General features: G+C 51.5%; 9 protein-coding genes and 2 non-coding genes across 11 annotated transcripts; 7 read left to right on the forward strand and 4 right to left on the reverse strand.

Moving 5' to 3' along the window:
• Positions 1 to 474: 474 nt before the first annotated feature.
• Positions 475 to 1,518, reverse strand: gldB (putative glycerol dehydrogenase (GldB); the record flags this gene model as incomplete). Its single annotated transcript, XM_040827427.1, has 2 exons — positions 475 to 1,044; positions 1,111 to 1,518. The coding sequence occupies 2 exons, from the start codon at positions 1,516 to 1,518 to the stop codon at positions 475 to 477; spliced, it is 978 nt and encodes a 325-aa protein (XP_040694230.1).
• Positions 1,519 to 2,572: 1,054 nt separating this feature from the next.
• ASPWEDRAFT_33979 (phosphatidyl synthase) lies at positions 2,573 to 4,826 on the forward strand. The gene has a single exon (XM_040833901.1). The coding sequence runs from the start codon at positions 2,990 to 2,992 to the stop codon at positions 4,415 to 4,417; it is 1,428 nt and encodes a 475-aa protein (XP_040694231.1). The 5' UTR covers positions 2,573 to 2,989; the 3' UTR covers positions 4,418 to 4,826.
• Positions 4,827 to 6,078: 1,252 nt separating this feature from the next.
• ASPWEDRAFT_t4 lies at positions 6,079 to 6,160 on the forward strand. Its single transcript has one exon. It is a non-coding gene; the product is annotated as a tRNA-Ser (tRNA).
• Positions 6,161 to 8,882: 2,722 nt separating this feature from the next.
• ASPWEDRAFT_33982 (Leucine Rich Repeat domain protein) lies at positions 8,883 to 11,243 on the forward strand. The gene is made up of 3 exons (XM_040833902.1): positions 8,883 to 8,968; positions 9,025 to 9,354; positions 9,410 to 11,243. The coding sequence occupies exons 2-3, from the start codon at positions 9,105 to 9,107 to the stop codon at positions 10,822 to 10,824; spliced, it is 1,665 nt and encodes a 554-aa protein (XP_040694232.1). The 5' UTR covers positions 8,883 to 8,968; positions 9,025 to 9,104; the 3' UTR covers positions 10,825 to 11,243.
• ASPWEDRAFT_220241 (uncharacterized protein) lies at positions 10,935 to 11,385 on the forward strand. Its single transcript, XM_040832302.1, has one exon. It carries the CDS (start codon positions 11,046 to 11,048, stop codon positions 11,331 to 11,333), a length of 288 nt encoding a protein of 95 aa, XP_040694233.1. The 5' UTR covers positions 10,935 to 11,045; the 3' UTR covers positions 11,334 to 11,385.
• A 250-nt stretch (positions 11,386 to 11,635) lies between these two features.
• ASPWEDRAFT_100272 (TFIIH subunit TFB1 family protein) lies at positions 11,636 to 13,579 on the forward strand (the record flags this gene model as incomplete). The annotated part of the gene is made up of 2 exons (XM_040827293.1): positions 11,636 to 11,777; positions 11,835 to 13,579. The coding sequence occupies 2 exons, from the start codon at positions 11,636 to 11,638 to the stop codon at positions 13,577 to 13,579; spliced, it is 1,887 nt and encodes a 628-aa protein (XP_040694234.1).
• Positions 13,580 to 13,733: 154 nt separating this feature from the next.
• dscB lies at positions 13,734 to 15,004 on the forward strand. The gene is made up of 2 exons (XM_040833904.1): positions 13,734 to 14,094; positions 14,163 to 15,004. Exons 1-2 carry the CDS (start codon positions 13,828 to 13,830, stop codon positions 14,823 to 14,825), a joined length of 930 nt encoding a protein of 309 aa, XP_040694235.1. The 5' UTR covers positions 13,734 to 13,827; the 3' UTR covers positions 14,826 to 15,004.
• ASPWEDRAFT_t5 lies at positions 14,991 to 15,064 on the forward strand. Its single transcript has one exon. It is a non-coding gene; the product is annotated as a tRNA-Ile (tRNA).
• Positions 15,065 to 15,145: 81 nt separating this feature from the next.
• On the reverse strand, positions 15,146 to 17,711 carry ASPWEDRAFT_145359 (putative PHD finger domain protein (Ing1)). The gene is made up of 5 exons (XM_040829482.1): positions 17,173 to 17,711; positions 16,361 to 17,094; positions 16,088 to 16,296; positions 15,464 to 16,024; positions 15,146 to 15,412 (listed from the first exon to the last, which is right to left on the reverse strand). The coding sequence occupies exons 1-5, from the start codon at positions 17,563 to 17,565 to the stop codon at positions 15,354 to 15,356; spliced, it is 1,956 nt and encodes a 651-aa protein (XP_040694236.1). The 5' UTR covers positions 17,566 to 17,711; the 3' UTR covers positions 15,146 to 15,353.
• A 242-nt stretch (positions 17,712 to 17,953) lies between these two features.
• On the reverse strand, positions 17,954 to 22,069 carry kgd1 (alpha-ketoglutarate dehydrogenase KGD1). The gene is made up of 5 exons (XM_040833905.1): positions 21,841 to 22,069; positions 21,410 to 21,764; positions 19,259 to 21,303; positions 18,830 to 19,203; positions 17,954 to 18,771 (listed from the first exon to the last, which is right to left on the reverse strand). The coding sequence occupies exons 2-5, from the start codon at positions 21,611 to 21,613 to the stop codon at positions 18,233 to 18,235; spliced, it is 3,162 nt and encodes a 1,053-aa protein (XP_040694237.1). The 5' UTR covers positions 21,614 to 21,764; positions 21,841 to 22,069; the 3' UTR covers positions 17,954 to 18,232.
• Positions 21,627 to 22,069, reverse strand: ASPWEDRAFT_145362 (uncharacterized protein; the record flags this gene model as incomplete). Its single annotated transcript, XM_040829483.1, has 1 exon — positions 21,627 to 22,069. A coding segment is annotated over one exon (219 nt), but the record flags the coding sequence as incomplete, so codon positions are not given.
• Positions 22,070 to 22,480: the final 411 nt, after the last annotated feature.

Here is a 22,480-nt window from a genome sequence, read left to right on the forward strand (position 1 = left end):
TTCAGGTACGTGTTTTTCAGTTACTTACCAGTCGAATTGAATTACATTTACAGATACTTGATACTCGATACTTGATACTACTCCTTTACTAGGCGTCCTTCTGAAGAGATCGAGGATTTAGGTGCAGGATCATCATTGCTGAAGCTTCCATCGTGGCTCTTAGGATATTCTTATATTCTGACAGGTCTGGGATCTCACTGGTTGATATAATATGTATATCTATCTTGTCTGTATGTTTATATTCAGGTACAATGAGTTTATTCCATATTCATCAGCCGTTACACATTAATGATATGAAACCGCATGTAGCTAAGCTGTCATTTTGACTTTTGTAGAGACACCCCTTCTAATCAATTGCCTTATGTCCTGCATAAATGAAAGAGAAGTTTGGACCAATCACCGTTCCCAATTAATATCCCGGCCGACTGGTTGAGCTCCACCCAAGGAAAGTAGGTAATTCCCTTATTAAGCCACTTAAGCGGACAGCTGCTTGGCGGTCTCCTCGGGCCAGACGTCGTAGCCGAAAGTGTCCTTCATGTTGACGAAGCGGAAGTGACGACCCTCGGCCACCTTGTTAACAGCCTCGAAGTCCTCGTCGCTGAGGTTAATGCTCTTGAAGTTGGACTCGATACGAGCGGGGTTGGAGCTCTTGGGCAGCACAACGTAGCCGCGGCGCAGACCCCAGGCAATCAAGACCTGAGCCAGAGTGTTACCACCCTTGGTGGCAATGTCGTTCAGAGTCTTGTTCTCGCTGACACGCTCACCAGTGGTGGGGACCTGGTTCTGCGAGCCCAGAGGAGAGTAAGCGGCGGGGAGGACGTCGTGCTTGAAGCAGTAGTCCACCAGCTCAGTGTTGGGCAGGAAGGGGTGAATCTCAATCTGGTTGACATGAGGCTTGATCTCGGCGAACTTGAACAGCTTCTCAAAGTCGGGGATAGTCCAGTTGGAGACACCAATGGCCTTGGCCTTGCCATCCTTGTAGAGCTTCTCAAGGGCTCTCCATGTGGGCTCGGGGTTCTCAGTGAGATCCTTCAGGATGACGTACTGTTTTCCCCGTTAGTTAGCTCCTGCTTGTGCATGCTGAGTTTGTTTGTGTTGTCCAAAACATACCTTGCCATCAGCACCGAGCTTGGGCTTCTCCTGGGTCTCCTTCTCGGAGGCGATGGGCCAGTGAACAAGGAAGAGGTCGACGTAGTCGAGACCAAATCGCTCCAAAGAGTTGTTCAAGGACCATTCGACGTCCTCGGGACGGTGCAGGTGGTTCCAGACCTTGGTGCACACGAAGATGTCCGCCCGCTTGACGGAGGGGTTGGCCTTGAGGAAGTCACGGATAGCATCACCGACCTCCTGCTCGTTGAGGTAGTACCAGGCACAGTCCAGGTGTCTGTAGCCAGTCTCGAGGGCCTTGGTGACGGCTCTGTAGGTCTCACCGACGCTGCCCTCACTGGCAAAGGTACCGAAACCAACAGCGGGGATTTCGACCCCGTTGCTGAGCTTGAAGGACTTTCCGTTCGACATGTTGTTGAATTAGTTTTGATGGAATGAGAAGGATGCAATGAAGATCGTGATGGAGAGAAATGGGAGAATAGAAAGGATTGAAGTTTGGGGGATGAAGAGGTGTTGGCAGGTATTCAAGTAGAGAAGGTGGGGTGGAGGAGGGGTAATAGGTCGGCGGCTAGGAGGGGAGGGGTTTACTGAATGCAGTCAATTCCCAAGGCAAATTGGCAGGCAACCTGTTACAAGAAAAAGCAAACTGGTTATTTTTACTTTTTTACAAAGCCCTTTATTGATTTTTTTCTTTTTTGTTTTCAATAGTAACCCATATTTGTTCTGCTTGAGTTACTATATTATTAACTACTTACTACTTATTTACTGCGGTGTAGTGCCAGCTTCCTGAAAATGGACCTCAACAATATAGGTGGGGGAGCCATGCCTAAAAATGACACACGAGCTTCTCTGACTAAGGCTCTGACCTGCTCCTCCTCCCCCAATGCCTGCAATGCCACCACAAACCGCACTGCCAGTTACGTTACAGCGTTGAGCGCCTTGCCCCACCCCAATAACAGTCGTGAAAGCACTCATCAGTCGCTACTGCCGCAATGACATCACCGCTGCTCTGGCTGCGGCATTGGTTCGAAACGGCGCGAGCGTTTGACCCATTGGCCGCCCGCTCGATCGTCATCGGCTCCATCGATCTCACCCTCATTCCATGGACTGTTGCCAGTCCAGTCCAATCAGAGCTGGCAATCAGGCCCGCTCCCCTGCTTCCTGCCCAGTAAGCATGCAGAAAGCCTCCATGCTGGTCTTGGAGGATCATTCTTGGGCGGTTCGTCTCTTAGCTCTGCCTGTCGGCCAATCATTTCCCGCATAAAGCACCCCTCCGCCCCGCCCTGCCAGACGAGCTTCGACCATTCGGGCTTAGACCAGTCTGCCATCTGCAGGGTGTGGCTGGTTATGCCCCCGTAATACCAGCTTGATACACGGTTCTGATACCGTACGGTACCAGCATTACCACGGTAAAGTTGCGCCGTCGGAAGCATCAGATCAAATCATCCAACCCGGAGTAACAGACAGACAATCTCCTTGGGCTCCGCCGTACCCGCTGGCCGTATCTTTCTTGCTTTGAGCAAGAAATAATGATGATGACGATAATTCCTAGGGATTATGATACAGTCTGAGTGGAGCCTGGTTGTAGGGGGGAGGGAAATACAACTTTCTCGTTTGGGAGTTGTGACCGCCACTGAGGGTTCTGGGTTTCTGGTAAACCATGGTATATAGAGGTTCAAGAGCCCTCATGGAATTGGATTTTCTTTTTCCTCTTTCATCCTTCATCCTCCTTCAATTCACTTGCTAGGAAGAGACCGACTGTGAAAGACCAGCCTGTCTTCCTCTACGAGTGATATCATCAACTACTTACCCCTCCATCAAATCTTATCACCCCTCCTTTTTTTCTTCTTCCTTCTAAACCACCACCACTTTCTCAATCATCATGCCTCGCTTCGAAGACTCTGACCTCGGTGTTGACGCCGCCGCCCCTGCTGGTGCTCGTTCTCCTCGGGACCACCGTGGCAGTGGTTCTCTGCCTATCCCCAACGAAGCTGGAAACACCGTGGAGATTCCTGCTACCAGAAGCTCCATCAGCGATGCTGCTCAGTACATGCACAACCTGAGCTTGTCGCCCTCGATGAGGGACCGCCGTGGATCTCGCAACTCCTTTGGCACTTCTCTCCCCATCCCCAGATCGCCTCGTGTCTCGAGACTCTCGTCTGTCGCCAAACCCTCCGTTTCCCGCGACCTCCTGGCCTCTCAGGTCCAGGACATGTCCAAGGAGAAGGTCGCTGCTGCTAAGAACATGGCTTTCGCTTTCGACATTGACGGTGTCTTGGCTCACGGTAACGAGCCCATTCCTCAGGCCATCGAGGCTCTCAAGATGCTCAACGGTGACAACGAGCTGGGCATCAAGATCCCTTACATCCTCTTGACCAACGGTGGTGGTAAGACCGAGTCTGCTCGTTGCCAGCAGCTGTCTGAGATCCTCGAGTGCCCCATCTCGACCGACCAGTTCATCCAGTCCCACACTCCCATGCAGGCTTTGTCTGAGTACTACGAGACCGTCCTGGTTCTCGGTGGTGAGGGCCAGAAGGTCCGTGAGGTCGCCGAGAACTACGGCTTCAAGAACGTTGTCCACCCCAAGGACATCCTTGCCTGGGACCGCACCATCTCCCCCTTCGGTTTCTTCACTGAGGAGGACCGTGCTGAGGCCAAGCCCCGCGACTTCTCCAAGGTCAAGTTCGACGCCATCCTGGTCTTCACCGACTCTCGCGACTACCAGACCGACTTCCAGCTCATCATTGACTTGCTGCTCGCTGAGGATGGTCAGCTCCTGACCCGTGCCAAGGACCCTCTCGCCAACCGCATTCCCCTCTACTTCTCGCAGGGTGACCTTGTCTACCCTACCGACCACAAGGGTCCCACTCGTCTGACTCTGGGTGCCTTCCGTATCGCCCTGGAGGCTCAGTACAAGACTCTCACCGGTGTCGACATGGAGCGTGTCATCTACGGAAAGCCCGAGCGCGCCACCTACACCTACGCCGATGAGGTCATGAAGTCGTGGATGGAGGAGATTCACAACGAGAACCGTCTCCCCGAGAACATCTACATGGTTGGTGACAACCCAGCCTCTGACATTGTCGGTGGTAACATGTACGGCTGGAACACCTGCCTGGTCCGCACTGGTGTGTTCCAGGGCCCTGGTGACAACGACACCAACAACCCCGCCAACTTCGGTGTCTTCGACCACGTCTTGGACGCCGTCAAGGCTGCCGTCCGCAAGGAGCTTGGCCAGGACTTCAAGTTCAAGTGGAACCCCAAGGTCAACCCTGTCCTCCACGGCGACAGCTCCTCTGCTGTCGAATAAGTTTAACGAATCTCACGTTGGGAAGACAAAACACCATCAAAAATTCTGTTTTGCGATTGATATTCACCATGGGCGTTGGTTTTTTTTAAACATTCCCCGAGTTCTATGCTAGACATTTGTTATGTTTTCATTTTTATATTTGCATCTGGGCTTGTGGGCTTAAGGACTTCTGATATCCAATGTCGCTCGATCTGGGACTTGAACCGGAAGAGCAGACCAACCGATGTTTTTTATGGGTTTACGTGTTTCTTTTTTTTTATCTTCTGTTTCTTAGACTGGTTTCTATGATAAAGATGCAAAATAGCATCATATGAACTTCATTTCCACATATCTTCAATTCTCTTCAACCTGGTAGCCTTAAGACGGGTGCAGGTTTCTTCAACACCCCGGTTGGTGCACCTAACCCGTGGTTCACGCTTGTATAAGATTAAAGTAGAGTCGTTGACGAATGTTGATGACATCATGACCACGTATCTTGAGACATCAACACTGTACTCCATGCACGAACACACGGGCATAGTTCATCAATCATATCCCATAGAGCCAGCCCACTACAACACAATCCAGACTGATTCTTAAATACCACCCTACACAAGTCCATGACAAGCAAAAGGTGGCAAATATCCGTATCCGGTTCGGCTACACGCCCGTGATTGAACCCAACCACGGCATCTTCCGTCACCAATCAACTCCACCTACCTATAAGCATGTACTCGTAATACATGGAGTAATGTAAAATACATCGAAAATGGAGGGGTGGTAGGGATGGATGGGAAAAAAGGGCAAGCCACACCGAACCGAACCGGGCACCCGAATCGTCCATCTCTCGGTGTTGACTACTGCCTATGTCCTCCTATGGACATTACTGCTGTGGTTAGGACTTAGGTGAAGGTACTGTGGCTGTCCACTTTTCTCTATCGGCGAGGATCGGAGCAAACACGGGTAGTCGAGTACCATGCCATGCCAGCAAACCGAGCCACGCCGCTACGGACTACGGAGATGTAGACTCGGGGTAGCGTAGCAGTCGGGGGGGGAATGAGATGAGCGGGTTCGACAAGACCGGAGGAATCAATTCCGGTGCGAGTATGTCGGGCGCGCGAATTATCTAGTTACAGTCCATGGTGTGTGGATTCGGGGGGCATTTCGGGAAAAGAAGGGACGGAGCTTAGAGAGGTGGCACGGGGCGGGATATTGGACGGGATGGGGTCGGCTTCGGCGTGGGATTGATTGTCATGGCTGTTCCAAATTGTCTGTATTTCGGATGGATTGGGGGTTTGTTTGATCGGGATGATCGGGATGGGTGGTGTTTGGTTAATGTTGATATTGATGTTGATGTTTAAGAGGTTGGTGGTGATAAGTTGGTTGTGTTGTGCCCAAATACCTACTTGGTAGGTAATTATCGTTGTTAGGTGTAGTGGTGGGTAATTATATATGTAGCGGGATAGATGCTATTGTGGCGTGATATATTGGACATCACCTACAATATTTTGTTTATTGCAATAATGCTATAGACAATAATGTATATAATAGCTGCTAGAATATGAACATCTACCAAGAGAAGAACCCTCATTACCTAGGACAAGTATTTATACAAAGCAATCGGGAAAAAAAAAATTAAATTCAGTTATGTAATCAAATAACGAAAGGAACATTAACCAATAGACACTATGGCCGAGCGGTCTAAGGCGGCAGCCTAGAAAGCTGTTCTCTTCGGGGGCGTCGGTTCGAGTCCGACTGGTGTCGGTTTCTTCTTTTTGGCTCTTTATTTTTTGACCACAGTCAGTGGAGCGCGGCCAAGTCCCGAGGGCAACACACTCCGGGAGCGGAATCCCCATTCCCGATGACGGAGAACAACTGTCTGCCTCTGCCTAGGTCGGAGTATCCCGCGGAGTATGTAGGTGGCCTATCCTCCAAGTCCAGAGATAGTTGGGTAGCATGTAGGATTGTATCACCGATGCAAGGTAGCCACGGGATGATGGCGGGGTGCAGCGAATATCATGTCGCTTGGGTACCAATCCATGTCGTCCTACAGCGTACGACAGCAGCGCGGGAAGATAAGAAACAAACCTATCCCGTAGGACAGAATTCCATCATCGCCATGCAGGTGTAACATGGCAAATGCCGACTAATGGCATGTTCTGGATAAGCTCGCCAGTCGACAGCATGTAACCAGGTTGTTTTGATTCCACGGGTGAGAGATGCAGCTCCCCGTGATGATGATGGTCAAGGATAGGAGGAGTAGTCTGCAGATGAGGAGAGTCTAAAGGATATTGTTATTCATAGCTCTACTATTGGTGATAGTCCATATTCCTTGCCTCGTCCGCTTGTTTGTTCCCTGTACCTGTCGGCTGTAGAGACTAGGTACACAGTAAGCATGGCGGAATCCGACCATCCCGAACTAGTAAGTGGGGAAGAATGATGCCCGCCAGCGGCTTGGCTTGAATGCTCTGTTCTTGGCTGCTGCCCCTTGGATGAATATTGGATGTACCCGTAGTTCATGGGGGTGATCACGCGAATTTCCATGGGATTACTCCATTTCACCATGTGTGCCCAACTGTTCATGCATTTCGAGGTCTTGTCGTTGGTGGACTGGTGTTGTTGTGTTGTACACTTCAGACAGCGGAGAAATCTCCGATGACAGCGAATGATGGGGATGCTACTCCGTAAGGGATGATTGGCCAAGGAAGGGTCAGGTGACACTCTGCAGGATTTATTGCCAGTTGGAGTAGGGATTGGTCAATGGTGGAGATGGTTTGGAGTCACTAAAAGACAGGGCTAACAAGTAGCATGAGGACCTTGCAACACTAGTTGGTCATGACTAAAGGAATCGTGCAATGATCGATGAGCTTTAGGCTAAGCATTATGGGTGGATAGTGTACTTCCTACCAAGTACCAACTACCAAATTGCAAGGGTGCAACAACTAGTCATAAATAGACGATAGTATGTACTTTCGACTAGTACGGAGTACCCATGGCAAGGATAAGCCAAGCGACAGGCAGCGCATGACCTGTTGCCCCCGCATGATCACCCAACAACCCGGTCGAAAAAGAAGCTCAGGCCAAAGCGGTTAGGTAAAGCAAAACGCAGCCGTGCCAGTCAGCCAACGTGGCTGGGTCCGGGGTAAAGTTAGTGTAGATCGCCTAGACTCGGTGATTCTGTAGTTTGGACAGGGATCAGCTGGGATTCCTATTATTCAATAATAAATAAGACGACGAGTAGATCGACTCAGCAAGCCATTCGGAAGCTTCAGTTTGTCATGCTTTTTGTCGTGCTGGTTGGGGTAGGCAAAGGGAGATCACGTGGGCAATATGACAGGGCAGATGGCGAATTTTGATTAGGTCATGGAAACCCATTCATCCAGAAAAAGAAGGGCCAAGAGATGATTCCATATCGTAATTCATTACTGTCCATATTTTTATATTAATTATATTATATTATATATTAGGTATACATATATTATATACATATATCCTACTCCGTATTCTCTCTTCTTCTACAACTATTTTCACTCTCTAAGTAGTATGACGCAATCTCGCTTGCAGAGATAATAATCTTCCTAGTGGAACTAAAGATAGCCGTTGATCGGTGGATAGTTTAGATCAACGATGCTATTTGGCTCTCAGAAGCCTCGAAAAAGCAATCTTCTCCAACCTTGCAGGGATCTCAAACGTCGTTGTAAGGTCGTACACCATTCCATTGTTCTCCCAGTTCGCCGCATTCATCATCATCTTGCTCATTGCCGCCATGGTCGCAGTCTCTTTTGCCCCATGGTGCTCTCTCCGATGGTTCTCATTCCTTCTATTCCCCTCTCGACTTTCGTAGCCAAGTAGATTTTTTCTTCTTTTCCGCCTCCGCTGTCATTAAATAAACCATCTTCTTCTCTACTACCTACTTCATCACTTTAATTATCATCCATACCATCACAACTACGGACACTACTACCGCTTTCTCCTGTCTTGAATTGGCCCGAGTCCCTCCCATCCCCAATAGTGCCTCCGCCTCGGGCGCGGCATCGTTCCATCCGCTGCATTCTGTGACTAACAGGAACAGCGTCTCACTTTCTCTCTCTCTTTTTCTTCTCGTCTCCGCCGCCCCTCTTTTTTTCTCATTCTTCTTCTTCCCATCTGCTGCACCGGGATACCTTGAGAACAATCTGGGGAAAAAAGCTTTGCTAATTTTTTTTTTGTTCCCGGTTGTGTAGCCTCTTTTCAACCCTTGGGTGCTTTTTTTTCTCTTCCCCTACCCACTTTGGTATTAGTCGAGACGGGCCCTTTATAGAGAGGCTTTCCGCCCTCTCCCATCACACGATGTCTTCCGCCACCGCTCCCTCTACGCTTCCTCAGCACAACCACTCTACTAAACAATTCTGTCCTCAGCATTCTCCGGTTTCTACTGGAGTCACTACTCAACAGGATCATTCTCGCGACCCTTCTCCTCGCTCCTCCGAGTGCTCGTCCCCGGACGGTTCCCGCTCGAGCAGTCGCCGTCGACCATCGTTTGGGTCGATCAAAGAGGACGTTGAGGGTATGTGTGACTCAACGTCCACAATGGTAGTGTTATGAACGATGCGTATGTATGGATTGGCTAACCGCTGGGAACTTTACAGGCATTGCGCAGTCGTTCGTGGATACCCACATCGAACAATCCCCGAAAGAGCAAAGCAGACCGGGCGTGACGCTCCCGGACATGCAGCAGACCCCGGAGTTTTGTTGCCCCTGTGGTGGCTTCCTGGGATGGAAGCAGATTCGATTGAGTGGGAAGAGTCTCAGCAGGAGCTATGGTGATCTTCGTATGCTCGGGGCCATGCAGGCCCGCGGCTGGGCGTGGGAGGGACCGGAGATGAGCAGCCAAATCCCACCCAGAACACTGCCGCTCGAGGAGCAGAAGCCCAGAGCTGGTACTTCCCCAATCGAGAAACTCCCACCTGAAGTTCTCGGTCAGTTTTTCTTTTTTGCCGTGGGTGTTTGTTCGTTGCACTGACCTTGTTCTAGACCAAATCATTTCGAAGCTGGCATTGGATGTCCCGCCTAACGGATACACGCCGCGCAATGTTGATCTGATCTCGTGCCTGCTCACCTCGCATACGTTCCACGCTGCCACACTTAGTGTGTTGTACAGGAACATGACCTTCCCACACTCTATCATCTTCTCCAAGGCGCTCAATCACATGTCTCAGTATCCCGCTCTAGGCACCCTGGTCCGTCGCCTTGATTTCTCCCACTTCACTTCCGTCGGATTGGGGCGCACCAGACAGATGAACGCGGAGATCCAGAATCTGACCGCCACGACGATGTTGAAGTGCTTGGACCTTCTCCCGAATCTCAAGGAGTGTTTGCTGCAGGAACATGTGGAGGGTGATATCAGTGTCGAGGTCGTGCGGAAGCTGTTCATTGGTCTTCGCAACCTGCAGGCAGTTGACTTCTGTGGCTGCTCCACTCAAGCTTTCTCTGCAGTTTTCCAAGAGGCCTTGACAGCTGGCCCTGGCCTCCCTCTGACTCTTCCAAACTTGAAGCGTGTCTCGCTGCACGAGTGCAGTAGCATCCCGGGATCTACTTTTGAGATACTTCTTCCACGTTTGGTCAACCTGACTCACCTCGATTTGACCCACACGCAGGTCAATGAGGCCGCGCTGTTTTCCATCCCTGAGACAGCCAGGATCACCCATCTGAGTCTTTCTCGGTGCTCGCGCCTTTCAGGCCGCAGGGTAGTGGAGTTTTTGACCACGCACCCTGCCGTGTGTGACTCGTTGGTCTTTTTGAACTTGTTGACTGATCCAACTCGTTACCGGATCATGGAGGAAGAGGACGTCAAGGCCCTTCTTCCAAAGCTTCCATCCTCGCTCCGTTCCCTCAATCTAGGAGGGGCCAAGGTGACATCTGACCATGTGGCGGGCTTTATCCCCCTGACGAAGCACCTCGAAGAGCTTGGTTTGAGCTCCGCGGACCTGTCTGTTCAAGACCTTAACTCCTTCTTCGCCCCGCCTAAACAGCCAGAAGATGGAGAGGAGGCGGCATCTACGGCGATGAAGGAGCCTTGGATCCCACCTACTCTTCGCTACTTGGATCTCAACAAAGTCTCTTCGTTGGCGATCTCGACACTTTTTAATACCAACTCGTGTCTGTTGCTATCTGCGCAAAGCTACCCGCTGCAGGTAATTGAGTTTAACGACAGAATTATCGCCCCGATGAGGGAGCGGACCAAGAACAACAGGACGTCCGCTGGCTGGACGGTTCGTGAGCTTGGCAGACGAGGATGGTATGTCCGTGACCCGGCATCTGTGCCGGCCATCCCTGACGATGGCTCTCGCTCCTGGAAGATGGGCGCAAGATGGTGGGGAATGAGAAAGATCCCCGTTGCCGTCGGAGACGTTGGAGGAATCTACGGACACTACATGTTCAAAAAATGAACAATCACCGCAAAATTATTGTTGCAAAAAGCGCTGCGTGTCATTTGGTTTTGCTATATGGTTTATACCCTTGATCTTTGTCTTTACGTCATGGGTGGGCTTCTTGTTTCTTGATTATACCCAACTGATTTGCATGAAGGCGCGCTATAAGGAAAACGACAAAACATTGCAGGTGACTTGCTTTTCTGGCTCATGATTTGTTTAGCTTTGGCTTTTCCTTGATGAGCATTATATATTTGTTTTGCATTAGCGGGAGCAATCTTTCAGCGTTATGGTTGTGGAGCTCTGTTGTTTTGTTTTTGCTGATATCCATCGATTTGGTCTTTTTCTGTTTCTGTCTACCTAATTTGTATCTGGCTCTTTTTTCTTCGCAGCATATGGATGATGCATTTGGAGGGCAATATGGTTGCAAAAGGGTTCGAAGTTATTCCACTCCTGGAGTCGGTGTTCAGTTTGCTGGTACAGAATTTGCTATTACTTTCACTTTGTATGTATTCTTATCAAATTGATACTCAGTGAGATTTCTTGTATGTCTTCTATATCGTCATCGTAGATCTACCTTAAATCTTAAAAAGATGACGGATTCTAGAAATCCCGCCAAGATCACGTGCTGTTATCGAATGCTTCTGACTTTCTGAAGAATCCGCGGAGCCAGCATCTTCTCCCAGCTCCAACCAACGACACATCGACCGTTTAGGAGGATCTTTGACCTTCCGTCTCCTCCGGAAATTTTCCCTGGGGTTCTTTTCCTCCCGATGGGTGGATCCATAGACGTCGCCCAGGACAGTGGAAGCTGTCGAGATCGACGACGATGGCACCTCCGAGCGGGTCGGCGGCGTACAAAAAGAAAGATGGCACCCTGACCATGTCTCAGGATCGCCAGTCGGTATCATGGATTCCGGCGGCGGGTGGTGCATCAGGGACGATTACTCTTTCCGTGACTCATATTACCAGTATGCTGTGTTGTGGTTTAACGTTGCCTACATTTTGCTGACTCTGAGCCTTGCTAGATCTCCAACAGACGCCGGCAAATAACCCCAAAGTAATGCTCAAGATCTTCGTTCAACCCCCAGATCCACCGAACGCTGCACCGGAACAATATGTCTTTTCTTTTACGGCCGGAGCAAATGCGCGCCCAGAGGCGGACGCCATCAAAGATGCCCTGAGCAGTGCCATTCAGGCAGCCAAGACTGCTCCTGCCGCAGGCGCACAGGAAGGCATGTCTGCGGCAATGGCGATGGCGAGCGCTGTCTCGTCAACGGGCACAGGGAAAAACGTCTGGGATGATGATAATCGGCTGAAGGGGGACGTGGAACTGCAGCAGTCGCTGCTGAAATCAGACCCCAACCTACAGCGCATGTTCATGGAGTCGCTGCACACGAAGCCTGAAACGCTAGGCGCAGGCCAGTTCATGTCGCTTTTCTGGTCGACTCGGCTGCATCTTCTGCGGGCTCATGCTATTGAGAAGGCGCAGATGCGGGGCTCTTACAACGTTCTGTCGACGCTGAAGCCCCGAGTCGAGGATAATGTGACCAAGATGAATATCAGCAAGGAGCAGATTCAGCTCATTTTCAACCAACACCCGCTCATTAAGCGGGTGTATGATGAGAATGTACCGAAATTGAGCGAGCAGCAGTTCTGGTCTCGGTTCTTTCAGAGTCGGTTGTTTAAGAAGCTAAGGGGTGAGCGTATCTCAGAGAACGATCCGACGGATGCTATTTTGGACAAATATCTCAAAACGGATGAGTACGCTGACTATGAACGGGATTCGCATGTGCCGAATTTCCTTGATCTGGCTGGAAATGAGGTAAATAATAGTCAACGTCGGGGAAATCGACCGGATCTGGACATGAGACCGTCTGGGGTTGACAAGGTCCCTATTATTAGGACGCTCAATGTTTTGAGTGAAAAGATCATGGCGGGTGTAGCTCCCGCAGATCGCGATCCTTCAGCACCGGTGGGTATGGATGAAGAGACCTTCAATGAGCTGCAGCTACGTGATTTACGAGGAGATGAAGAATCAAACCGGGTTCTATTGAATATCCGGGACCAGAGTCGGTTCTTTTCTCAGGCTAAAGGTATTGGGGAAGAAGAACGCCTGGTTGCAAAGAAAGACCCGGAACAGGTTATGGGTGATTTACGCATCGAGGTAAAGCGGAATCTACCTGATGACGGAACCACGCAACTTGGTAGACTTGTCGAACCAGATGATGAAGATAGTGACAACGAGGAGAAAGGACCAAGCCAACAGGTTGGATCCAAAGCCAATCTCCAACGGGCATCAAAGCAGATCCTTGATGCGATCCGGGATCGTCAGGCTCAGACGGAAGTGTCTGCCGGCTCTAGTACGTATGGTCTATCGTCTGCTCTATATGACCGGTTGACCTTGACCCATGCCACGACGACTGAATTCCTGCATCAATTTTGGCAGGCATTCCTGTCGGGCAATTCGGATCGTGCAGGAGAAGTGGCATCGTTGGTTGAGTCGCTCAATCGGGCTATGGAGCGCATCAAGTCCGTGGCCGCCGACGCAGAAGCAGAACGGAAGGTGGAAGTAGACCGGTTAAAGCGACATGCCCGAGAAGTCTTCGATGCGACGGGCAAAAAGCCCCGTATGAATCTAGCAGGGGTTCCTGGCGGAGAAAAGGTGGTGAACCAGCTATTGGGACCAACCATCAAGACATTGGAAGTCGCATTGGAGAAATACAAGACGGCGCTGGCGCAGGAGATGAAGGAGAACCCGCCTATCGCTTAGAATTTATGTACAAGACATAGCAAATTAATCTAAATAACGACTACGCAGTATATTTCCTGCACTGAAAGTGATGTACATATGTAGTTGGCCCTATCGGCATGCCGAGGCTTCCCCAAGCGGGGATGGCTTCCGAAGTTGACGCGACGTGTTCGATGCATCACCACCGTCACGATTCAATCAGCCATCACACTTTCACCCCTCCCAGGTCTCCCATTTCTTTCTTTATCCACCACTAGACAGGAAGGACCATGCACACCTCCGGCCTCACCAACGCCCCCATCTCCAAAATCCTACTCATCTACACAATCGCCTCGTCGATAGCGCTTTCCATCCTCGACATCAAACATCTCGCCAGCATCCACGTCTCGCCGCATCTATGGCAGTACGGCCAATTTTGGCGCGCGCTGATATGGCAGGGCGCTGGCTTTGCAAACTCCACTGAGGCGTTGTTTGCGGCCATGTTGGCGTATCATTTACGGGTTGTTGAGCGGGCGTGGGGGAAGAGGAAGATGGCGGTATACCATTACCCTCACATTCAATTCTGAATCAGTATTCATGTTCAATGCTAATGGTTATTGTATAGACGTTCCTTCTCTCCACACTCCCGTATACGACACTCCTCCCTCCACTCCTTCTAGCTCTCGTCCTCCGTCCCCTCACCCTCAACACCCTCAATTACCTCCCCTCGGGCCCAACAGCTACCATGTTCGCCTTGCTAGCCCAATACCACGCCTCAATCCCGCATACATTCCGCTACCGCATCGCAACAACCACCTCATCATCCACAGAGACAAAACCCCCAACCGACACCTCCCCGTCCTCACCAAACGGAACGACAGCATCAACCCCATCCTCTTCCTCCTCCCTCACCCTCCTCCTATCCGACAAATCAACAACCTACCTCATCGCCTCCCAGCTCGCCCTCTCCCAGTTCCCGACTATGCTTCTCCCCTCGCTCGTGGGCTGGTTCGTGGGTCTCGCCTGGCGCGCTGAGCTCCTCCCCGGTTTATCGCCGTGGGGGTGGGGGTGGAGAGTGCCTGCTTGGGTTGTGGGGGAGAGGGAGACGATTCGGCGCGGGCAGAACTCTGCTTCCGGCGAGAGTGAGCGGTATGAGGATTTGAGGAGGAGGTTGGAGGGTGAGGCTGCTGCGGCTAGTAGTGGGAGTATGAGTGGTGTGTCGGGCTCCGGGGAGCAGAGGCAGAGAAGGGGTGGTGGGGTTATGGATAGGTTGAGGGGGGTTTTTTAGGTGTTATTTTACTTTTTTTTTTTTTTTACTTTCTCTCTCACGGACATTCTTTGGGAGTCTGTTGTTCTATAAGATAGGATTCAGAATCAAAAGGTGGTCGTCTTGTATACAATCATTGATTTGTTGACGCTATATGGCAATGTGTCGCTCTGACATATAACAACTGGTCCTGTAGCTCAGTCGGTTAGAGCGTGGTGCTAATAACGCCAAGGTCGCGAGTTCGACCCTCGTCGGGACCATTTTTTTGCCTTTTCTTTTTGCGTGCTGTATGTACTTACAAAGAGAGTGTTTTTGTTGGATAGACAGTTTAATGGAATAGACAATGTGTCATGAGAAAGTTATTTCTGATTCAAGTTGTTGCCTGGAATATTAACAATTATACACTGTAGTCACTGTACAATAAATCCATGCGATCTATCTATCTTAACATTTTTACTCAAGCATGCAAGACCGAATCATATCCTGTTATACGCTGCATAATGAAATACCCAAGACTGCTTGCTCATGGGCATCTAGAAGGTACTTATATTACCTTCCGCTTCGACTTCGTCTCATGTTCTCCTTGCACTCATTACAGTACCATTTCACTACGAAGGTTAGTATTGATTTGACATGCAATGATTGGACTGAGAACTCACCATTCTTTCCAGGGGGTTTGGTCAACCCAACACAGGACAAGTGGAACCACTCGCGGGGACAAGCATCGTTATCGCACGCAACCATCTCACCGAAGCTGATCTCATTACAGTAGCAGTAGCGTGGTTCGCCCTCCTCGTCTTCATCGTCTCCTTCATGGAGTGACTCTTCATCTTCAGATGGCGCTCTTGGTTGCACCACTGGCACATTGCCATTCTTTTTCTGTGACCGCTTAGCTGGCGCGGGATCAGTGCTTCTGGTCGGCCGAACACGCTGCTGAGTGGGCTCCGAGAAAGCAGGAAGCACTGGCGTGGACGTCTTGGACGATCTGCCCTTGGGTCCCGGATTTGAAGTCTGAGGGGCCGGCGGATCACTGGCCTCAATGGATTCTGCTGGTTTCGGCTCCGTATCCTCTCGTTTTGTATTGATGGGGGGCATTGCCTTGGATGCAAGGGCGGTTGCAACCTCGTCGATCGTCTCGGAACGTTGTACATCTGTATTGGGAGTCGCAACTGTCTCCCCTTTGGGCGTTTCTCTGGGCGTAGGTTTCTCCGTATTTTTGTCTATGTAGAAGTGTGAGTTAGAAAAGACGAGCCCAATAGCAGATCTAAGCCCAGAAAACGTACTAGTATTGTTCACACGGTTCGATGCAGAGGAAGATGGTCTCTGACGACCATTGGTGGTTGAATTGGAGTTTTGCTGAGCACGAGAAGATTGTGGTCGAGCTGCTGCACCAGGTCCAGGGCTGGCCGCGTTCCGTGGAGCATTGAATGTTCCTATGACAGGAGATGGTGCTAGGATAGGGGATTCTGCAATCGATGTAGTAGTGTTGTTTCTGCGCACGCCAGTTAGCTAGGCCTTCTTGCCAAATCCATCTAAACCTGTCTGTGCCACCATACCTTTTACGTGCCGCAGTGTTGGTGTTAGGGGCCCGGGTTCTCTTCTTCGTGGCATCTGGGTTTGCAGGATCCTTGGGCGCACCTCGCCCTATCGTGCTAGTAGCACCACTAGCAGAACGTTCCATTGCTGTCGATGTTTCAACAGGCGGCCGTTCAACCTTCCGGCGCTTTGGACCCGTCGTCCCTGAAGCTCCAGCTGCGTTTGCAGCATGGCCAATTGCAGAGTTGTCACCACCAGCAACTGCAGCCGCGGCCGCGGCCGCCGCAGCACCACCGCGTGGCTTGCCGACATGTCCCTTACGAGCACCATGTGCGCGGGTTTCATCAAAGTCAGAATCAGCATGCGCCCGACGTTGTTTGCGTGCCAAAACCGCTTCGCGTCTCGCCTCGCTGCGGGAAGCAGCCTCTGCTTCATGAAGAGCATGAGCCAGATCCTTATGAGACCCAGCGTCTCGTCGAGGCCGTTCATTGGTAGCGGCTTTTGCAGTATTCTTGTTCGAGTAAGCCCAGTGGGTGAGACTACCCAGACGTGACTCGTCACTGATCTCGCCTGCGATGTACGGAAACACATTATCGAGGCGTAGAATTTGACGGTCCAACTCATCGTTTGCATTCGAAATAACATGATTCTTTTCATCCGCGGTCATCATCAAGTCCGAAAGGGTATGTCGCACGCGGTCGAAGAGGAGCCGACGATTTTTACTCTCCTGCGATTCGGGGGTTTGCGAAGGTCCCTGATGGTAAAAAAATATTTGATAAGTATATGGCCATTTACAAACCGGTTTGCTCCCAATTGTGGTCAGACTACTTACAGTGGGCAAGACATCTTCACGGACCACACCACCAACGATGGGCGCCGGATTGGAAGGGCAAGGAACAGATTGTGACTCCGATGAAACCTTCAGAAGCTGAAGGAGGTTCTCTTCAAGAGCCCATGCCTTAGCATCTACTTCCTTCAGCAGCGAATTGTGACGGCGAAACTCTCGCGGGAGGGCGGTGATGGAGTCAGTAAAATGCGTGAGAGCTGGATAAAAGCCGTGCGGAATCGAAGGTGTAGGAGGGGTATCAGCCAGCGAATGCCCATACGCGAAGGACGAGCGCCCCTGGGTCTTGGATGTGCGCGATGGGTTTGTACGTGTTTGGCGTGCCGAGGAACGGGCACTCTGACCCTGATTGATGGCCGACGAGGAGATGGCGGAAGACATGATGAAAGATTCAGAAACCACACAACCAGGACTAAGCCTGGCTCAGTCGGGAATTCGGAAGCAATTCAAAGCAGGCAAAAACAACCCAAGCGCAGGGAACATGGACAAGGGCGCAGAGACGGAGGGGAGAAAAAGACCAAAGCGATGATGAGGTTCTGCAGTGCGGAGAAGACGACGAGCCTCTTTCCCCTTTAGGCCAACATCAGGTGATCATTGCCTGCGCAGTAAGGCATCTATATGTGGCTGAGTCATTGGGGTTGCATCCGTTCCCCTGACGTCATTGATATTTTTTTGGACTACAACTGACTGCAAAGATCGAAGAAACACGCCAATATTATACCATTGTAAATCAACAATCCTTCTTTATTTTACAAACATGCACACATGCGTTCTAGGTATCAACAGGTCAGACTCGTCACAGATATACTAGAGAAACAATGAATACCCAGAGGCCTGGCACGAGTAGGACCGTAGAACAACGTCGTACACTATGCTGACAACAAAAGGAAATCATACAAAGGAGATAGAAATGATTAGACGCTAGCTCCCATAGAATCAAAGCACCTAGAATGACAATCCAACGGTAACAGCGATTCCCATCGGCTGTAAACCTTCAATAAAGAGACAATAGGAAAAACAAAAGAACCAGAAAATGAAATCGTTACATTTACTCGCCCTTCAAGCGGTCCTGGTGGACGGAGAACGCATCCTCGAGGAATTCCTGTTCCTCCTTGACGTGAACGGACTTGAGACCAGAGGCCACGGAAGCACTTGGGGCGCGACCGGCGTACAGAACGTGGCGGCGGTTGTGGTGCTCGGTAGCGTTCAGCATGGTCTCGATACGAGGCTGGACGAAGCTCCACGGGCCAGCGTTCAAGGGCTCTTCCTGGGTCCAGACAATGTCCTTGGCGTTGGGGTAGCTGTCCAAGTTCTCCTTGAGCTGCGCCCATGGGAAGGGGTGCAACTGCTCAACACGGGTGATGGCAGTGTTGCGGATGCCGTTAGCCTCACGGTGCTTGATGAGCGCAGCGTAGACTTGACCAGAGCACATGATGACGCGCTCGATCTTCTCGGGCTCGTCGATGGCGGTGCCGTGGGCAGGGTCAGTGATGATGGGCTGGAAGTGCGCATCCTCGGTGAATTCTTCAATGGAAGAGCGGGCAATGGGGTGACGCAGCAAGGCCTTGGAGAAGAAGATGACAAGGGCTAAAACGATTCAAATTAGCTTCGACGTTCGTCCAAAAATAGGAACAATTATACATACGCTTGCGGAACTGGCGGTGGATCTGGCGACGAAGGACGTGGAACAAGTTGGCAGGGGTAGTCATGTTGACAATCTGCATGTTGGCGTCCTGGTGCTGGCGGTCCAGCTTGTCAGGAGATGGGTACATGCGGGGTTCCTCGTTACAGAGCTGCAACCAACGCTCCATTCTGCCGGAGGAGTGCTCAGGACCCTGGCCATCGTAACCGTGGGGCAGGGACACGACGAGACCGGATCGCTGCAACCACTTGGATTCACCAGAGGCGATGAACTGGTCGATAATGCACTGAGCGTTGTTGGCGAAGTCACCGAACTGGGCCTCCCACATGACAAGGGCGTTGGGAGAGGTCAAGGAGTAACCGTATTCGAAACCGAGGCTTGATAAAGGTCAGCTTGAGTAGATAGAAACAACAGGTTCAAGATATTACTTACGCTCCGAACTCACTCAGGGAAGAGTTGGAAATGACAAAGCTACCCTGGTTCTCGCTGATGTCCTGCAGAGGGGTGTAGGTGCGTTCGTTCTCCTGGTCATGGAGGACAGCGTGACGCTGCGAGAAGGTACCACGCTCAACATCCTGACCGGAGACACGGACGTGGTAACCCTCGTGAACGAGGGAACCGAAAGCGAGGGCCTCAGCGGTAGCCCAGTCGATGCCCTTGCCTTCCTCAACGGCCTTCTTGCGGTTGGACAAGATACGCTTGAGGTTGCGGTGAATGGTGAATCCATCGGGAGCATCGCTGACCTTGCTAGCGACGTGCTTCAGCAGAGGACCGTCGACGGCAGTGGGAAGGTGAGGCAGGACCTCGGTGGCCAACTCCTTGGGAGTCTTGAAGCCGTTCCAGGCGGAGGTGAGCCATTCCTTGCTAGTGGGCTGGTAGTCCTTGCTGCGGTCGAAGCTGTCGTTGAGCATTCCCCAGACCCACTTCTTGTGCTCATCAATGTCCTCCTTGGTGAAGGTACCCTCAGTGATGAGTTTCTCGACGTACTTGTCGAGCTGGTGCTTCTGTTCGGCGATGCGCTTGTACATCAGGGGCTGGGTGAACGAAGGCTGGTCGGTCTCGTTGTGACCCTGCTTACGGTAGCAGACGATGTCAATGACAACATCGCGCTTGAACTCGGCACGCCAGTCAGCAGCGACCTGGCAGACGTAGTTGACAGCCTCAACATCGTCACCGTTCACGTGGAAAACGGGGGCGTCGATCGACTTGGCGATGTCAGAGCAGTAGGGGGTGGAACGAGCAAAACGGGGGTCAGTGGTGAAACCAATCTGGTTGTTCACGACGATGTGGATAGTTCCTCCAGTGGAATAAGCGGGGAGCGAGTGGAAACCCATGGTCTCGTAAACAACACCCTGGGCAGCGAACGCAGCATCACCGTGGAGCAGGACACCCATGGCAGTGTTGAAGTCGGTCTCATCGTTGTTGTAGTGCTGGATAGAGCGGGCCTTTCCGAGCACGACGGGGTCCTCAGCTTCAAGGTGAGACGGGTTGGCGACCAGAGAAAGCTGGACGCGCTTGCCGGAGGGAGTAGGGCGCTCGAAGTTCATACCCAAGTGGTACTTGACATCACCAGAGCCTTCGTCGGAGGGCTCGGTCGAACCGGCGAACTCGCTGAAAATAGACTCGTTTGGCTTACGGACGACGTTGGAAAGGACGTTGAGACGACCACGGTGGGGCATACCAATGACAATGTCCTTGATGCCGTAGTCGACACTGCGGTCGATCAGGGCCTTCATACCGGGGACGAGAGACTCACAACCCTCCAGACCGAAACGCTTGTCGTTGGGGAACTTGGTGGCCAAGAAAGTCTCGAAGCTGGAACTCCAGATGAGACGGTCGAGGATGCGGCGCTTGTCATCGCCAGAGTACTTGTAGGGCTCGGGGATCTCGAAGCGGTCACGAATCCAGTCGCAAGGCTTACGATCCGGGATGTGAATGTATTCCACACCGTAGGAGCCACAGTAGATCTTCTCGCAGGTGGCGATGATCTCGCGCAGGCTCATCTTCTTGCGGCTCTCGGTTGCGAAACGCGGCAAGATACCGGGGCCAAGGGTGAACTCCTCATCCAAGTCGCGCTGGGTGAAGCCGTAGTGGTCGAGCTCAAGCTCCTTGGGCTTCTCATAGCCGAATGCCTCAGCCTCGCCGCGAATGCCAAGCGGGTCAATCTTGGCCTTGTGGTGACCACGCGCCTGGTAGGCACGAACCAAAAGCTGGACCTTCAAGTGGTTGGTGACATCGGAACCAGCTGCTAAGCCCAAACCTTCACCGGGCATGTCTTGAGGCACACCTCCCGTTGGTGTCGGGACGAGGGTCGGAGGGGGCTGGAAGGCCTGGGAGACGGGCATCTTGCCGTCTTCCATGTTCTTGAAGTAGGTCTGCCACGAGATGTGGACACTCGACGGGTCCTGCTTCCAGGCCAAGTACATCTCATCGATGTAGTTGGCGGTGTTTCCAGAGAGGAAAGAGTCATTGGGGTCCTGTGAAAGAAGCGCAAAAACATCGCGCACCAGGTCAGTCCAAATCCCTTGCTAGGAAATAAAAGCAACTATGCTTTTATCAATCCATTGGAGCTTTGTAGCTTACCACGCCCGGTGCAGGAGAGGCATAATGTCTCCGTCCGTTGGACACACGGTCGACAACAGACAAAGGTCTTCTTGCGGTCAAATTGCTGTTATTCGAAGCAATTCTAGCACTGGATGCGAGGGTAAAGGATCTCCGGCAGTTGGAGGAGGCAGCACCGCGCAGCACATTGCCGCTGGTCGCCTTAATGGCAGTGGTACGGAGCATTGCGGGTTTTTTTCCGTCTTCAAGCTCGGCTGTTAAAAAAATGGAGAAAAAGGAAAAAAAACACGCGAGGGCGTGTAACAAAGATTTAGCAGAAAAAAAGATAAGAGCAGTTTATCAGCTCCAAAGGTCAAGACAACAAGCAATCTAAAGTCTGCCCGCGCAATAGTTAGTGGACGGGTGGTCTCGAGACCTGGTGGTCGAAGTCAAAAAGAGCAAAGGAGACGTACGGGTAGATCACTAAAAACAGGTGTCGACTAGAATTGCCGTAGCACCTGCACAGAAACGCGACTCATCAGAGAGAGCAAACACTCTCTCGACAACTAAGGGATGGAGGGGAGAGGAAAAAGATGCCAGGGCAAGCAAATATGGGGATAGGAGAGAGAGAAAGAGGAGAGGAAAGAAGGAGAGAAACCGGATCAATGATGCTTTGGGCTGGGCGACGAGGTTTGCCGAAATAGAATGTTTCTACGGCTATGACGGCCAGCGCCCGTGGCTGGTGCTTCCTGCTGTCCGCACCTGGTGGCTGAGTCAGCCCGAGCCCAGCAACCGACGCGCCCGGCTGCACCGCCACATCCCGGATATGAGCATTTCCCGGGCCGGGTTTTTGCGGGATGGGCCCACGAGCCAATCAGGACATTCCATTAGATAACCCACGCTAGCAGTAACCTAGGCTATGACGTAAAAAGCTACACCGTGCCGGAGAGAAAATATCGCGCATGCAGCAGAATATCCTAATCAAGGCCTAACAGATAGTGCCTCTCGTGATTATAGCTAGTCGAAGTGGGTGGTACACGTACATACATACATATAAGAAAATGGCTGGGGTTTGCTGTTCGACGTTGAAACCAACAAAAGAAAAGCCAGGAC

This window comes from Aspergillus wentii, assembly GCF_001890725.1.
Source record: "Aspergillus wentii DTO 134E9 unplaced genomic scaffold ASPWEscaffold_1, whole genome shotgun sequence".
Lineage (NCBI taxonomy): Eukaryota > Fungi > Ascomycota > Eurotiomycetes > Eurotiales > Aspergillaceae > Aspergillus > Aspergillus wentii.

What these genes read in the sequence shown, in the direction of transcription:
- ASPWEDRAFT_33979 (XM_040833901.1), top strand. Translation starts at nt 2,990, where the DNA reads ATGCCTCGCTTCGAAGACTCTGACCTCGGTGTTGACGCCGCCGCCCCT.
- ASPWEDRAFT_33982 (XM_040833902.1), top strand. Translation starts at nt 9,105, where the DNA reads ATGCAGCAGACCCCGGAGTTTTGTTGCCCCTGTGGTGGCTTCCTGGGA. An exon ending in ACTCCCACCTGAAGTTCTCG is followed by an intron (nt 9,355 to 9,409) that starts GTCAGTTTTTCT and finishes ACCTTGTTCTAG; the next exon opens with ACCAAATCATTTCGAAGCTG.
- ASPWEDRAFT_220241 (XM_040832302.1), top strand. Translation starts at nt 11,046, where the DNA reads ATGAGCATTATATATTTGTTTTGCATTAGCGGGAGCAATCTTTCAGCG.
- dscB (XM_040833904.1), top strand. Translation starts at nt 13,828, where the DNA reads ATGCACACCTCCGGCCTCACCAACGCCCCCATCTCCAAAATCCTACTC. An exon ending in GGGGGAAGAGGAAGATGGCG is followed by an intron (nt 14,095 to 14,162) that starts GTATACCATTAC and finishes GTTATTGTATAG; the next exon opens with ACGTTCCTTCTCTCCACACT.
- ASPWEDRAFT_145359 (XM_040829482.1), bottom strand. Translation starts at nt 17,565, where the DNA reads ATGTCTTCCGCCATCTCCTCGTCGGCCATCAATCAGGGTCAGAGTGCC. An exon ending in GTGAAGATGTCTTGCCCACT is followed by an intron (nt 17,095 to 17,172) that starts GTAAGTAGTCTG and finishes TTTTACCATCAG; the next exon opens with GGACCTTCGCAAACCCCCGA. An exon ending in AACACTGCGGCACGTAAAAG is followed by an intron (nt 16,297 to 16,360) that starts GTATGGTGGCAC and finishes TGGCGTGCGCAG; the next exon opens with AAACAACACTACTACATCGA.
- kgd1 (XM_040833905.1), bottom strand. Translation starts at nt 21,613, where the DNA reads ATGCTCCGTACCACTGCCATTAAGGCGACCAGCGGCAATGTGCTGCGC. An exon ending in TCCCTGAGTGAGTTCGGAGC is followed by an intron (nt 19,204 to 19,258) that starts GTAAGTAATATC and finishes ACCTTTATCAAG; the next exon opens with CCTCGGTTTCGAATACGGTT. An exon ending in CCACCGCCAGTTCCGCAAGC is followed by an intron (nt 18,772 to 18,829) that starts GTATGTATAATT and finishes GAATCGTTTTAG; the next exon opens with CCCTTGTCATCTTCTTCTCC.